Raw genomic sequence first — 14,276 nt, 5'->3', positions numbered from 1 at the left:
CTCAGATACTCATCATTCCCATCTCCATGTGTAGACTTCCACTTGGTCATACCCAGCCCTGACCTGGGTCCCAGCCTCCCTGTTCCCCCATAGCCAGAGTTGGGGATCAAAGATCAAACTTTCCCGGAGGGCGTTGCATCGTGGCAGAGAGGCCAACCTTCTCTCTCCCTAGGATGCGTGGATCCCCACAAAGAGGGGGGGGTTTACCTTGCCCCCTTCACCTAGGTGTCCCTTTGTCCAGGTTGGTAAGCCTGGTAGAAGGGTCACCCTCCCAAGGGGTGCTCTCCATCCACCGCCTGCCCACCTGTTCTACCCAGCCCCGGCCCTGGGGCCACAGCCTTGCTCACAGATCCCTGAAAGTGTCTGCCAGGGCCTACCGGGGCTCCCGCCTTAGGAAGCAGTACAGCATGGGGTTGAGGCAGCTGTTGCTGTGTGCCAGGCAGTTGGTGATGGGGAAGACAGGTATGGATGGTGTAGAAAGTGCTGTCCCGGGGCACCAGGTCAGACTTCACCAGGACACCCCAAAGAGGGACCACGTGGTTGGGGAACCAGCAGAGGAAGAAGGAAGCCAGAAGGATGTGGATGGAGCGGGCCACGACTCTGCTGTCCTGCCGTTGCCGTTGCCACCGCCGCAGGAAGGCCAGCAACAGCAGGTAGCTGGTGGTGATGATGCCCAGAGGCACCATAAAGGCCAGGACCACCCTCTGCAGCTGGTAGGCCCCTAGCCGATACCTGCTGGGGAAGCACAGCAGGCACAGACGCATGCCAGTCACCTCGCCCTTGGCCCCAAAGACAACTGCGGGCACCGTTACCAGGGCAGCTGCCACCCACACGGCCAGGGTGGCCACATGGGCCCAGAAGAGCGAGAGGTGGGTGCCGAGTCCTGCAGCCATGGCCACCACCCAGTATTGGGCAACACTCAGCGCCGTGATGTAGAAGATGCTGGCGTAGATGTTGAGGACGGTGGCTGTCAGGACCATCTTTCAGAGGGCACCTCCGAAGGGCCAGTGGAAGTCCAGTGCCGACTCGGCTGCCTAGAAGGGGAGAGTGAGTGCCAGCCCCAGGTCTGCCAAAGCTAGTTTAAAGACAAAAGCATCAGAAAGTGGGCAGGGGGCTCGCCGAGCGCAGTTACCCAGAACCCAGAGTACGGCCAAATTTCCCAGCAAGCCGATGTCCCCCACGAGCCTATAGGCCAGGGCAACCCTCAGGGCTAGGAATCCAACAGGCGTCATAGCTTCATCAGCACTCAGCACACTGCCTCCAGAGGTGCTGACCCAGAAAGCAGGTGGAGGCACAGAGGTGTTGGGTGTGGGCATCACAGGGCATCAGACGTTGGTGGTGCTGGGCAGAGGGGCCAGGGGTGCCTGCCAGACTGGCAGGGGCCACCTAAGGCTCTCAGCAGGACGGTGTAGATCTGAGCGCTTCTTTGCTTCTCTCGGGGTCTCTGGCTGCCTGGAGGCCCAGCCCATGCCCACACCTCAGGGGGCGGGTGGTGGAGGGACAAACTGCCTCTTCTCTGTTGGTCTTGGTGGTGGGTGGGGCAGAGTGAGAGAGAACCTGAACGTTGGGATAAATGTGTTTGTGTTTGTGTAGAGCTCTGTGCAGAAGAGGGTGGGGGGAGGAAGGATGATCCCACTATGCAGGGCAGCCCCAAGCCTCCACTCCAGGGAGAGGGCCACAGATACCCCATCTCAGGGACGACAGGAACCAAACTGGAGCCCCCTCTAATCGTAACAGTGTTCAGGGGCCCCCTTCTCTGCAGAAAATGTTCCCTTGGAGCCAAGAGGAAGGGGCCTGGGAGGGAGCATGGAGGCACGGAATCAGAGTAGGTATTTGAGAGAGAAAGAGCAGACGTTCTGGAGTCTCAGATCTGCTCCTCACTCGCTGTGTGACTGTGGGTGAATTACTTTACTCCCCTGAGCCTCAGTTTCCTAGCTTAAATTTTTCGGGTAAAAGTCTCTGCTTTACGGGATTGGTGTGGTAAAATGAGATAACACATGAAAAAGCACTTTATACATTGCTATTTGCATGAGTGATTATTATTTCAAAGGAAAAGTTGGGGGTGTTTGTGGCACAAGGGAGCAAGGTACCGAGCAGCTATTATCCCCATGCCCAGGGAACAGTGCCAACTAAAACACAGGTTGGAATTCATTGCAGCATCAAGCAACTTTGAGGCTAAGGGCAGGGAGGAAAAGGGGAGAGGAAGTCACAGCTTCCTGTTCCCTCCCTACTGGGGAACACAGCCTACGAGGACCTGAGCAGGCCTGGGGCATGCCCTCAGTTCTCTTCTTGCTAAGAAGTCCTGTAACCTCTACCACTCCCACTGCCATTTCACCCTTTCCTTTTCTAATCTGTGGAGACAGAGAGGTCAGTGGTACTCCTACTCTCTCCTGCAACCCCCAAACCCCCTTTCAGAGCTGTGGATTCTGAGATATACCCTCACCACACCTCATCCTGCCTTTGCATGATCTCAGCCCTAAATGGAAAAAGTGCATCATTGGGCCCTCCCCTTTTGTGCCCGTATCCCTATCCTTTGCAGAATTTGCAGTGATGGGGGAAAATAGAAGACGTGGGGCGAGGGGCAGGGTGTAGATAAAAGAGTGAGGCTTTTTCAAAATATTCAGCACCTTCCTGTCCTCTGCTAGCCAACTAAGATGTTTGACGTTCAGTTCCCTTGAGTGCTAGGGGAGGAGAGGGGCCCTTTCAGGATAATCAACAATGGGTTTGATGAACCCTATAGGAGAGACCCAGGGGTGAAAGAGATTCAGACTGGGTGCTGGATGTTTGGGTCCTTCAGCCAGGGATGGGTGTGAAGGGGGTGGCCGAAGGGGAGTGCCCAGCCCAAGTTCAGGGGAGCCCCAGGGGCTGCCTCCTGGCCTCAGGGACTGCTCCCATGTGACTTGTGCTAATCACTCCCTCTCTCAGGGCCATGTTTACTCTTCCACCCATGCTGCAGCATCACCTTGTCCATCTGGCAGCCACGATGTCTTTGAATGCACTGGACCTATTGTCTCTTGGCTTGGAAAACAGAAGCTGGGTCAGAATTTCAGGGTTCTGCTTTCCATTTGAAATACCCGGTCCTCTGATCATTTTTTTTTTTACCTTTATTCTTTCCTAATCTAAATCCTTTCCCTTGGTCTGAGACTATCAACACTCCTTTGTGGTTATGTAGAGAGGTGGTGCCGCCAACTGACCAAGTTTAAGAACTTCACTTTGGGCCCCTTCATTTTAGTAGTTTGTTAGTTTGTTCCTTGATTCATCCATTCATTCACTAATCGCAGCATTTCTTTTTTTATTTATTTATTTATTTATTTATTTATTTATTTATTTATTTATTTATTTTTTAATTTATTTATTTATTTGCGGTACGCAGGCCTCTCACTGCTGTGGCCTCTCCCGTTGCAGAGCGCAGGCTCAGCGGCCGTGGCTCACGGGCCCAGCCGCTCCGCGGCATGTGGGATCTTCGCGGACCAGGGCACGAACCCGTGTCCCCTGCATCGGCAGGCGGAATCCCAACCACTGTGCCACCAGGGAAGCCCATCACAGCATTTCTTGAACACTTACTATGTGCCAGGCACTGTGCTAGATGCTGGGGAGACAAAAACATAATATGGTCCCTATCCTCATAAAATATAATAAGCTTTTTGAGATGGGTGGGCTTTTCAGATCATCTAGTTCAGTTTCTCATTTTATAGGGCGTGAAAGTGACTTGTCCAAGGCCACAGGGGAAGTAGTGGCAGAGTGAGGATTTGAGATAAAAGTCTCCTGACTCCTAGAATCTAACTCTTTCCAGTACATCACAAAATCCTCTGGGCTGGGCTTCCCTGGTGGCGCAGTGGTTGAGAGTCCGCCTGCTGATGCAGGGGACGCGGGTTCGTGCCCCGGTCCGGGAAGATCCCACATGCCGCGGAGTGGCTGGGCCCGAGCCATGGCCGCTGAGCCTGCGCTTCCGGAGCCTGTGCTCCGCAACGGGAGAGGCCACAACAGTGAGAGGCCCGCGTACCGCAAAAAAAAACCAAAAACAAAAACAAAAAAAACCCTCTGGGCATTTTTTCCACCTCTAACCTCTTCCCCTTCCGGAGTGCCAGAAGTGCCAGACCCTGCCCTTGGGAAGCGCCAAAGGAAAGAGTAGTAGGATATGGACAGAAGGTTAGCGACAACTCTGCCTTCGATGGTCTTCCCCCACAACTGCTGGAGGAAGAGGAGGAACTGGACCCAACAGAAATGCTTTTGCCATCTCTCACGTTCATATTACCCTCTAGAGCCATACTTTTCCAGCCCCATTTTCTATCTCAGAATCCAAGGACCTGTAGTGGTAGATTACAGTGTCTCCCTTTCATAAAAGGGACTTCCAAAATCTGGGCCTTCCCCTCAGTCACCTGAATATCCTCCCCTCCCTCGTCCACATGTCTTTTCAGCCCCACATCCCTGTCCTGCACTCCAAAGCCTAGGCAAAGAGGAATTGGGGGAGGTGGCAGAAGAGACTGAGTTATCCCTCCACAGAGCATAAAGAGAAGGGATCTTGGCGTTTGTATTTATGACAGTGGAGACTGAGACTAGCTGCTTGGAGGACTACAAGTGGCAGGAGGAAGGGACCTGCGCCTAATCCAGACCTCTAACCTCACATCAACCCAATCAGCCACCACGTCTACTACTTCATGTGTCTGTCAAGAGCTACTGGAGAAAATCCTCCAGTCTTGGTAAGGGGCACGGGCAGCTTCAGTGCTAAAGGGCAACTTCTAAATCAATCTCTGTCTCTCTCAACTTTATATTTTGGAAGAGCTTTATATTTACAGAAAAATTGCAAAGGCAGAGTGATCCATCTCTTTTATTTTCCACATTAAGATGAAGCTGCCAGAGCATCAAAAATAAAAAATCTTCAAGATAAATCTGACAAGAGATGTACCAATATTTGTATACTGGAAACTACAAATCACTGCTGAGAGAAATTTAGAAGATCTTAATAAATGCAGAGGTATACTGTGTTCATGAGTTTGAAGACTCAATAATAAGATGTCAGTTGCCCTCATAATGGGTCTGTAGATTCAATGCAATCCTAGTCAAAATTCTAGCAGCCTTTTTAAAAGAAATTGACAAGCTGATTCTAAAATTCATGTGGAAGTGCAAATAGCCAAAAGATTTTGTAAAATAGCCAGAACAATTTAGTAAAAAGATTATAAAGTTGGAGTACTCATGTATCCAATTCCAAGCCTTTAAAGCTACGGTAGTCAAGACAGTGTGATATTAGCAAAAGGATAGACATATAAATCAGTGGAATTGAGAGTCTTGAAATAGGCCCACATATTTACAGTCAACTGATTTTCCACAAAGGTGCAAAGGCAGTTTACTAAAGAACACATAGTCTTTTCAACAAATGATTCTGTAACAACTGAACACCCACATTAAAAAAAAAAAAAAAAAACAGCGTGCATGAGAGAACTTCAGTCCCTACCTCGCACCATGCACAAAAATTAACTCAAAATGGATCATAGATCTAAATGTAAAACCTAAAACTCCAAAACTTCTAAAGGAAAACAAAGGAGAAACTTTTTAGGACCTTGGGTTAGGCAAAAATTACTTAGATACAACATCAAAAGCACAATCTGTAACAGCAAAAAATTGATAATTGAGCTTCATTGAAATTAAGAAATTTTTTTAGCTTATTTTTTATTGAAGTATAGTTGGTTTACAATGTTGTGTTAGTTTCTGGTGTACAGCAAAGTGATTCAGTATATATAACATCTTACTGGAAAACCCTGAACTTTTTGGCCAACCATATATATATATATATATATATATATATATATATATCTACATACCCACACACACATAGGGTATATATGCATATATACACATACGTATGTATGCTTTTTCATACTCTTTTCCATTATGGTTTATTACAGGATATTGAATATAGTTCCCTGTGCCATACAGTAGGACCTTGTTTTTTATCCATTCTACATATAATAGTTTGCATCTGCTAATCCCAAACTCCCAATCCATCCCTCCCCGTCCCCACTCCCCCTCAGCAACCACAAGCCTAGAATTTCTGCTCTTTGAAAAACACTGTTAAGAGAATGAAAAGATATGCTACAGACTTAGAGAAAATATTTGCAGATCACAGATCTTATAAAGAACTTGTATCTGGACTTCCCTGGCGGTCTAGTGGTTAACACTCCGTGCCTCCAATGCAGGAGGCATGGGTTCGATCCTTGTCGGGGAAGATCCCACATGCTGCTTGGTGTAGCCAAAAACAAACAAACAAAGAACAGCAACAAAAAAACTTGCATCTAGAATATCTAAGGAATTCTCACAATTCAATAATAAGAAAACAACTTTATTTTTTAAAAGGGGTAAAGGATTTGAACAGATAGTTCATCAAAGAAGACATATGGATAGCAAATAAACACATGAGAAGATGCTCAACATCATTAGCCTCTAGGGAAATGCAAAGTACAACCACAGTGAGATAATACTACATTCCTATGAGAATGTCTAAAAAAAAAACTGACCATACCAAGAGTTGGTGAGGAAGTAGGGTACCAAAACTTTCATACATTGCTGATGGGAATATAAAATTATATGATCACTTTGTAAAACAATTTGACATTTTCTTAAAAAGTTAAACATAACTCCATATGTCCTAGTCTTTCTACTCCTAGGCATTTACATAAGAGAAATGAAAGTACACATTCACATAAAGACTTGTACACCAGTGTTCACAGCAGCTTTATTTGAAGTAGCTTAAAATGGGAAACAACTCAAATGGATAACCTAATTTTCTATCAACAAGTGAATGGAGGAATAAATTGTGGTATATTCATACAATGGAATGGTACTCAACAATTAAAAGGTATGGATTACTGCTATATGCAACAGCAAGCATGGAGGAAAGAGCCCTGATGGCTGCCAGGCCATGGTTGTCCCTTCCCGTTTGCCTCACTGAAGCATCTGTTCCTCCTCCATCTGTTCAACATTCCAGGTCCATCTACAGTGCAGCCAAGTCCTGCCTGCCCCAGCCTCCAATCCTAGCAGTGTGCTCCTCTGAAACAGGACAGCCTCATTGTTGACTCCATTTGCTCTGGGCCAGGTTCACTCTAGAGTGCCCCACACTGGGCATCCCAGGCTGTGGCTCTGAGCATCCTAGCCTTTCTGTCTTCTAAGGCCCCCTACATGAAAGGTAGGTTTCCATTTCAGATGTCAGGTATTCACCTTCCTGAGAAAGGAATGGGACAGATGCCTGCCCATGCACATAGATGAGCAGAGGCTCTTTCCGGGGCCATTGTTCTAAAACCAAACAGAGTTTAAGTCTTCAGTAATGGACACTGCTAGTCAATTTCTTGGTGGGATACCCTGCTATACTCTATACTAACATTGGTATCTGACTACAACTTACAGTGTCCAGCCTCAGAATGAGGCTTCGGCAATGCAGGAAAATTTTTTACATGTGCCAGATCAGCTTGATCTTTCATACATTCATCCAAAATGCATTTCCTGGGCATCTGGTAAGTGACAGGCACCATGCAGCCCTGGGATACACAAAGATGATTAAGACATAGCTCCTGCCCTCAAAGAGTTCACTCTTAGTAAAGGCAACATAAACAATACTTGTAAATACAGCATGAAAGGTACTATACTAAAGATTTAATAGAGAGTTCCAAGGTACTATAAAGGAAGAGGTGTTTAGCTTTACCTGGGATAGTCACAGAGATGAGTTTTGTACTAAGCCTTGAAATATCAGTAGATGCTTGTCCAGGGAAAGGGCATTTCAGGTGATGGGAACGGTATGATCAAAGACATGGGGGCATGCAACTGCATGCAGAATCTGGGGAAATGCAAGTGTTTCAGCATGGTTGGCACAATAGTGTGTGTACCAAGGAAAAGACCAGGAAAGATGGGTGGGGGAGGCAGTAATGAGGTTATGGAGGACCTTAGACCAGGCAGAGAAGCTTGGATTTTATCCTGTAGAATAAGAAGCCACTAAAAGCTTTTAATCTAAACAGTGACAGAATCAGATTTATTTTTTAAAATTATCTATCTATTGACAATGTGAAAGACCATTCAAGGAGGTTGAGAATGGTAGGAGAAGAAATATCAATTAGGAGGCTTTTGTAAACAGGGGCTGGGATAGTTAGGAAGTAGAGGAGGGAAGAAATATGGATTATGTTTAGGAAATAGAATCAAGTGACTGGGGATGTAAAGAGCAGGGAGGAAATAAGAATGACCACCAGTGTATAAGCTTGGGGAATTAAGTACATGGAGGGTACATAAAGGGGTGGCTGGATCGACGTATAGCAGATGTATAGCATTGGCATTAGAAAATACAGGAGGAAAAGGAGGTTGAAAAATTTGTGAACTTTTGGGTATAGTGATCCAATATGCAGTTGACTACATGGTCTGGAAAGAGACCTGGTCTTGAAGATCTAGACTTCGAAGGTTTCAGTGGAAAGTTGTTATGGGTAAGCTCATAGAAGGAAAGGTCCAGTAGCTTTGTGACCATGTTGGTTGCTTTCATAGCATCCATGTCCCCCTCTTCCTTTCTAAAGAACCTAATTCTGTTCCAGTATCCATTCCTCAAGAGCCCAGATGACTCGGAGAAAGCTAACTCCATCTCCAGCTCTAGGAGCGGATCCTGATTAGTTTAAGCCCATCACAATGTAACCATCCTCTTGACAGTAATTGGTTCAAGAGTCAAGGATTAAGCCAATCAACTAATATCCTGGTCCAATCAGACTGAACTGGGGGAAGGATTTTTATTCTAGGAGTGGCAGAGAGGATTTCTTTCTCTTGCTGGACCTAAACATAGAAACATGTGCCCCAGTTGGTGTTGGCCATCATCTTGTCAGCATGAAGGAAGCCAGTCTAAGGACAAAGCCTTCCCATGGAGGCAGGCAGAGCAGAGAAGCTGAGTGTACACCATCTATGGACTTGTAGCTATGAGACAGAATACATTTATTATTGTTCAAGACATTTTGAGTTAGGTTTTCTGTTATTTGTTATGAGAAGCACCCTGGTTCAAGCAGAAGGGAATGCAAGATAGATCAGTAAATAGTATTTTTTATGGCAGAAGGAACCAGAAATGTTCACTAAATTTATTGCTTACTACAGTAAGAGAGAGACATGTTAGTCAGACATTATCTCTATGGGCAGAGCAGACTGTAAATCTTCTAGCTACAGGATTTGGGGAAGCTGGAGTTCAGGAACTGGTGGATATTCAGAGGTATAACTAGATAGATATCATCCATAGAAGATGACTACTCTTATGAGACTGCTGTTGATTGAAGATTGTCTGACTTTGAGAAATGAGGACCTGACACTGGACGGTGTTCACTAAGGTGAGTTGTTCATTGATTCAACAGATTTAACATAGGTTCTGGGGCTTCCCTGGTGGCACAGTGCTTGAGAGTCCACCTGCCGATGCAGGGGACGTGGGTTCGTGCCCTGGTCCGGAAAGATTCCACATGCCGCGAAGCGGCTAGGCCCGCGAGCCATGGCCGCTGAGCCTGCGCATCCGGAGCCTGTGCTCCGCGACGGGAGAGGCCACAGCAGTGAGGCCCGCGTACCACAAAAAAAAAAAAAAAAAAAAAGGTTCTGATGGCTACAGAATAATCAAATCAGTTTTTCTTTGAGCTTGTGGCAATTTTTTTAATTCCCAGGAAGAAGTATTCCTCTTCCTGTCCAAGAGCAATCTCTATATCTGTGTTCTTAAATCCTTCTCTTTCCAGATCCTGCTCCATCAGTCATTCTCTTCCTCTTGGGTTTTCTACAGTTCCTCTTTTATTGCAAGGAACAGAAACTCCCTTGAGTTACTTCTAGTGCTGAAACCTGTATCTAAGGACAGGTTGATGTTTATTATACCAGAGTCCTTCAAAAATCCTCACCGTTTTGCTTACCTATCCCTGCCTTCTCTTTCCTATCTTCACTGCAGCGGGTGGGCATACTGGCATGAACGAGTAGAGCCAAGAATGCATTTTTAGAGTTTCAGTAGATCTGAGTGGATTCAGGTGAGATAATGGGAAGACAATACAGTACAGCCCTCAGGAAGCAAGTTTTATTCCTTTTGCCTTTCATTTGGTTCCTGTTTCTGCTTCTCTCAGCACACCTGCTCCAGTCTCCTGCTTCTCTTTGCAGACTAGCTCCATCTTACACCTTTTAGAAAATAAGCACCGAGACATCTGATGTACATTACTAGAAGAGAACACAATTACAAAAAATTTCTTAATTAAAAGGGAGAAAATACAATGTATCCTCCAGCATATCAGCACCATATATTGGTCAAATCCTCAGAGTTATTTTACCTCCCTCAGCTCAGCACACTAGCGTTGTAGGGCAAGCATTCCATTGATACTGTAGGGGTACCCACGGGTGGGTGAGAGTGTGTTTGAGGACATGAGTGAATTCCCAGCACCAGTTTGCTGACTCACATCCTTAGATGTGGAGGGAGTTCCTTAGTCAAAACATTTGATTACATCATTTTTTCTTATTGGGAAGTTTTCCTTTCACCGCTGATCTTTAGATCATCCCTGAGACACTCACTGATAAAAATTTCCCCCCATGGAACAGAGCTCCTAAAATATTTCTTTTCTCCCATTATCCTTTGTAGTTGGGATTAAGAATCTCTGGAGAGGTTGAGATGCCTTGCCATGTTGATCTGAGTCAAACACAGGACCCAAGAGTTCAGGCTTGGTGTTTTTCTGGCAATTCAGTTCTTACAGAACTTTAGTGGGTTGCCTCTCCTTTTTGCTTCTAAGGGTGCCATGTTGTTGTTCCTATTGTTTTACCGTTGTGATAGCCTTCTTTTTCCTCCTTTTTTTTACCCTTGGTATTTTTTTCTTTTGACATAATTAGATTTAGAGAAAGCTACAAGAATAGTACAAAGGATTTCTGTATCCCCTTTACTCAGATTCCCCAAATGTTAACATTTTTTTCACATTTGCTTTTTTTAATAAGTTTTTCTTTGTTTTAAAAATTTATTTATTTATTTATTTATTTTTGGCTGTGTTGGGTCTTCGTTGCTACACGCGGGCTTTCTCTAGTTGCAGCGAGTGGGGGCTACTGTTCATTTCGGTGCGTGGGCTTCTCATTGCGGTGGCTTCTCTCGTTGTGGAGCACAGGCCCTAGGTGCGCGGGCTCCAGAGCGCAGGCTCAGTAGTTGTGGCACACGGGATTAGTTGCTCCGTGGCATGTGGGATGTTCCCGGACCAGGGCTCAAACCCATGTCCCCTTCATTGACAGGCAGATTCTTAACCACTGTGCCACCAGGGAAGTCTGTATGGGTTTTATTTGAACTCCAAGCTGTCACTGCCTTGGAGTTGATAGATGGCCTAATACTACCTAAATGAGCACCAGGAAATGCACAGTCATTGGGATTCATATGTCAATTTTTTTTGGCCATGCACCAAACGGGAAGAAAAAATGACCTCAGCCTAACCTCTCTTACTTTAGAGAGACGTTTTTCAATTAGCAATATAAGGAAGTGCTATTGAATGGAGTTTAGAAAATCAGACTTGGTTGTACCCTTAGAGAAATTTTGTTGGGGAAATTCTGAGAGAACTTTAAAATAAATGAACTTGGACTTCCCTGGTGGCGCAGTGGTTAAGAATCTGCCTGCCAATGCAGGAGACATGGGTTCGAGCACTGGTCCGGGAAGATGCCACATGCCGCCGAGCAACTAAGCCCGTGTTCCACAACTACTGAGCCTGTGTTCTAGAGCCCACGAGCCACAACTACTGAGCCCATGTGCCATAACTACTGAAGCCCGTGTGCCTAGATCCCGTGCTCTGCAACAAGAGAAGCCACCGCAATGAGAAGTCTGCACACTGCAACTAAGAATAGCCCCCGCTCACCGCAACTAGAGAAAGCCGGCATGCAGCATCGAAGACCCAACACAGCCAAATAAGTAAATAAATAAAATAAATAAAATAAAATAAATGAACTAAGCATTTGACTTAAGAAGCTAGGAAAAACATTAAACAAAATAATACCAAAAGGAGAAGATAATTAATAAAAACAAAACTTTAATATACTATTGATGAATTGGTGAACATGATGATTAAAACTAAATCATGGGTTCTTCAAAAAGGTGAACAAGGCTTTCCTGGTGATGCAGTGGTTGAGAATCTGCCTGCCAATGTAGGGAACATGGGTTCGAGCCCTGGTCTGGGAGGATCCCGCATGCCATGGAGCAACTGGGCCCGTGAGCCACAACTACTGAGCCTGCGCGTCTGGAGCTTGTGCTCCACAACAAGAGAGGCTGCGACAGTGAGAGGCCCGAGCACCGTGATGAAGAGTGGCCCCTGCTCGCTGCAACTGGAGAAAGCCTGCGCACAGAAACAAAGACCCAACACAGCCAAAAATAAATAAATAAGTAAAAATTAAAAAGAAAAAGGTGAACAAATAGACAAGACCCTGGCAAGGCTAAGGAAAATAAAGAGAAAAGAAAAAAGAGAGAAGAGAAAGAAACAGCCATACAAATGAGATTAAAAGAATAAGAGACCTTTAGTCAAATTTCATGCAAAACATTTTAAACTCTAAGTAAAATGGATGACTTTTAAATGACTAAAATTAACTCAAGGGCTTCTCTAGTGGCACAGTGGTTAAGAATCTGCCTGCCAGTGCCCGGGACACGGGTTCGAGCCCTGGTCCGGGAAGATCCCACATGCTGCGGAGCAACAAAGCCCCTGCGCCACAACTACTGAGCCCACGCTCTAGAGCCCAAGAGCCACAACTACTGAAGCCCGCACGCTTAGAGCCCGTGCTCCTCAACAAGAGAAGCCACGGCAATGAGAAGCCCGTGCACCGCAACAAGAGTAGCCCCCACTCGCCACAGCTAGAGAAAGCCCACTCACAGCAATGAAGACCCAACGCAGCCAAAAATAACTAAATTAAAACAAAACAAAACAAAACTCTCAGGTTTAACCATTTCTTTGGATCTTCATCTCCTTATGAAGCCTCCAGTGTTACATAAAACTTATACTGTGTTAAATAAATTTGTATTCTCTTCTCTTGTTAATCTGTGTTTTGTTACAGAGATTCAGCCAAGAACCAAAAAGGGTAGGAGGAAAAAGTTACTCTTCCTCCCCTACATCAGCAAATCAAATTCAGCAGGTCAAGAAGGGTTTATTCCAAAATGGAGGGAGAGTTCAATCTTAGGAAATCTAGCATCAGAGCTGTTTACAATATGCATTAAAGAAAAAGCTAACCTACCAAAAACAGATTTGCTAAATCTTAACACTCATTCTTCTTTTTTTGGTTAGGTCTTCGTTGCTGCGCGCAGGCTTTCTCTAGTTGTGGCGAGCGGGGCCTACTGTTCGTTGTGGTGCGCAGGCTCGTTGCGGTGGCTTCTCTTGTTGTGGAGCACGGGCTGTAGGCATGCGGGCTTCAGTAGTTGTGGCATGTGGGATCTTCCTGGACCAGGGATTGAACCCGTGTCCCCTGCATTAGCAGGCAGATTCTTTATCCACTGTGCCACCAGGTAAGTCCTTAACACTCATTCTTGATGAAAGTGCTTAATAAAATTAAAATAGAAGAAAATTTCCCAAACATTTACAAATAATATTTATCAGAAGGAAACACTATATTCAAAAGTGAAAGTGCATTTCTTCAAAGAAGATATACAAAAGGCCAGCAAGTATAAGATCATTTGTCCTTAAGGAAATGCAAATGAAAACCGCAATGAGATACCACTTTGCGCTCATTGAGATGGTGATATATATAAAAACAAACCAACAAAAACAGAAAATAATAAGTGTTGGAGAGGATGTGGAGGAATAGGAATGCTTATACATTTCTGGTGGGAATGTAAAATGTTGTAGCCCTTCGTTTTGGTGACTCCACAAAAGTTAAATCTAGAATTACTATATGACCCAGCAACTCTACTCCTAGATATAAAATCTAAAGAGTTAAAAACAGATACTTAAATATTTGTTAATGAATGTTCACAGCAGCACCATTCACAACAGCCAAGAGGTGGAAACCCCAAATGCTCATCAACAGATGAATAAGTAAATTGTGGTATATACATCTGATAGAATATTATTCAGCCACAAAGAGGAATGAAGTACTGATACACGCTACAATTAGGATGAACCTTGAAAATATGCTAAGTGATAGGAGACAGACACAAAACACCTATATTGTATGATTACATGAAATATCCAAAATAGGTAAATACATATAGATAGAAAGCCAACTGATGGTTACCAGAGGATGGGAGACAGGGAAGAATGAGAAGTGATTGCTTACTGAGTATGGAGTATTCTTCTGGGGTGAGGAAA

General features: G+C 45.1%; 1 protein-coding gene across 1 annotated transcript; it reads right to left on the bottom strand.

Moving 5' to 3' along the window:
• Window positions 1-236: 236 nt before the first annotated feature.
• Window positions 237-2,999, bottom strand: RXFP4 (relaxin family peptide/INSL5 receptor 4). The gene is given in 4 exon segments (XM_082616311.1): window positions 237-461; window positions 463-983; window positions 987-1,034; window positions 1,038-2,999. Coding segments are annotated over 4 exon segments (936 nt in total). The 5' UTR covers window positions 1,317-2,999; the 3' UTR covers window positions 237-373.
• Window positions 3,000-14,276: the final 11,277 nt, after the last annotated feature.

Source organism: Mesoplodon mirus (genome assembly GCF_964341445.2).
Source record: "Mesoplodon mirus genome assembly, chromosome: 3".
Taxonomy (NCBI): Eukaryota; Metazoa; Chordata; class Mammalia; order Artiodactyla; family Ziphiidae; genus Mesoplodon; species Mesoplodon mirus.
Note: the sequence above shows the minus strand (reverse complement) of the source record. Positions and strands in the feature narration are given on the sequence as shown.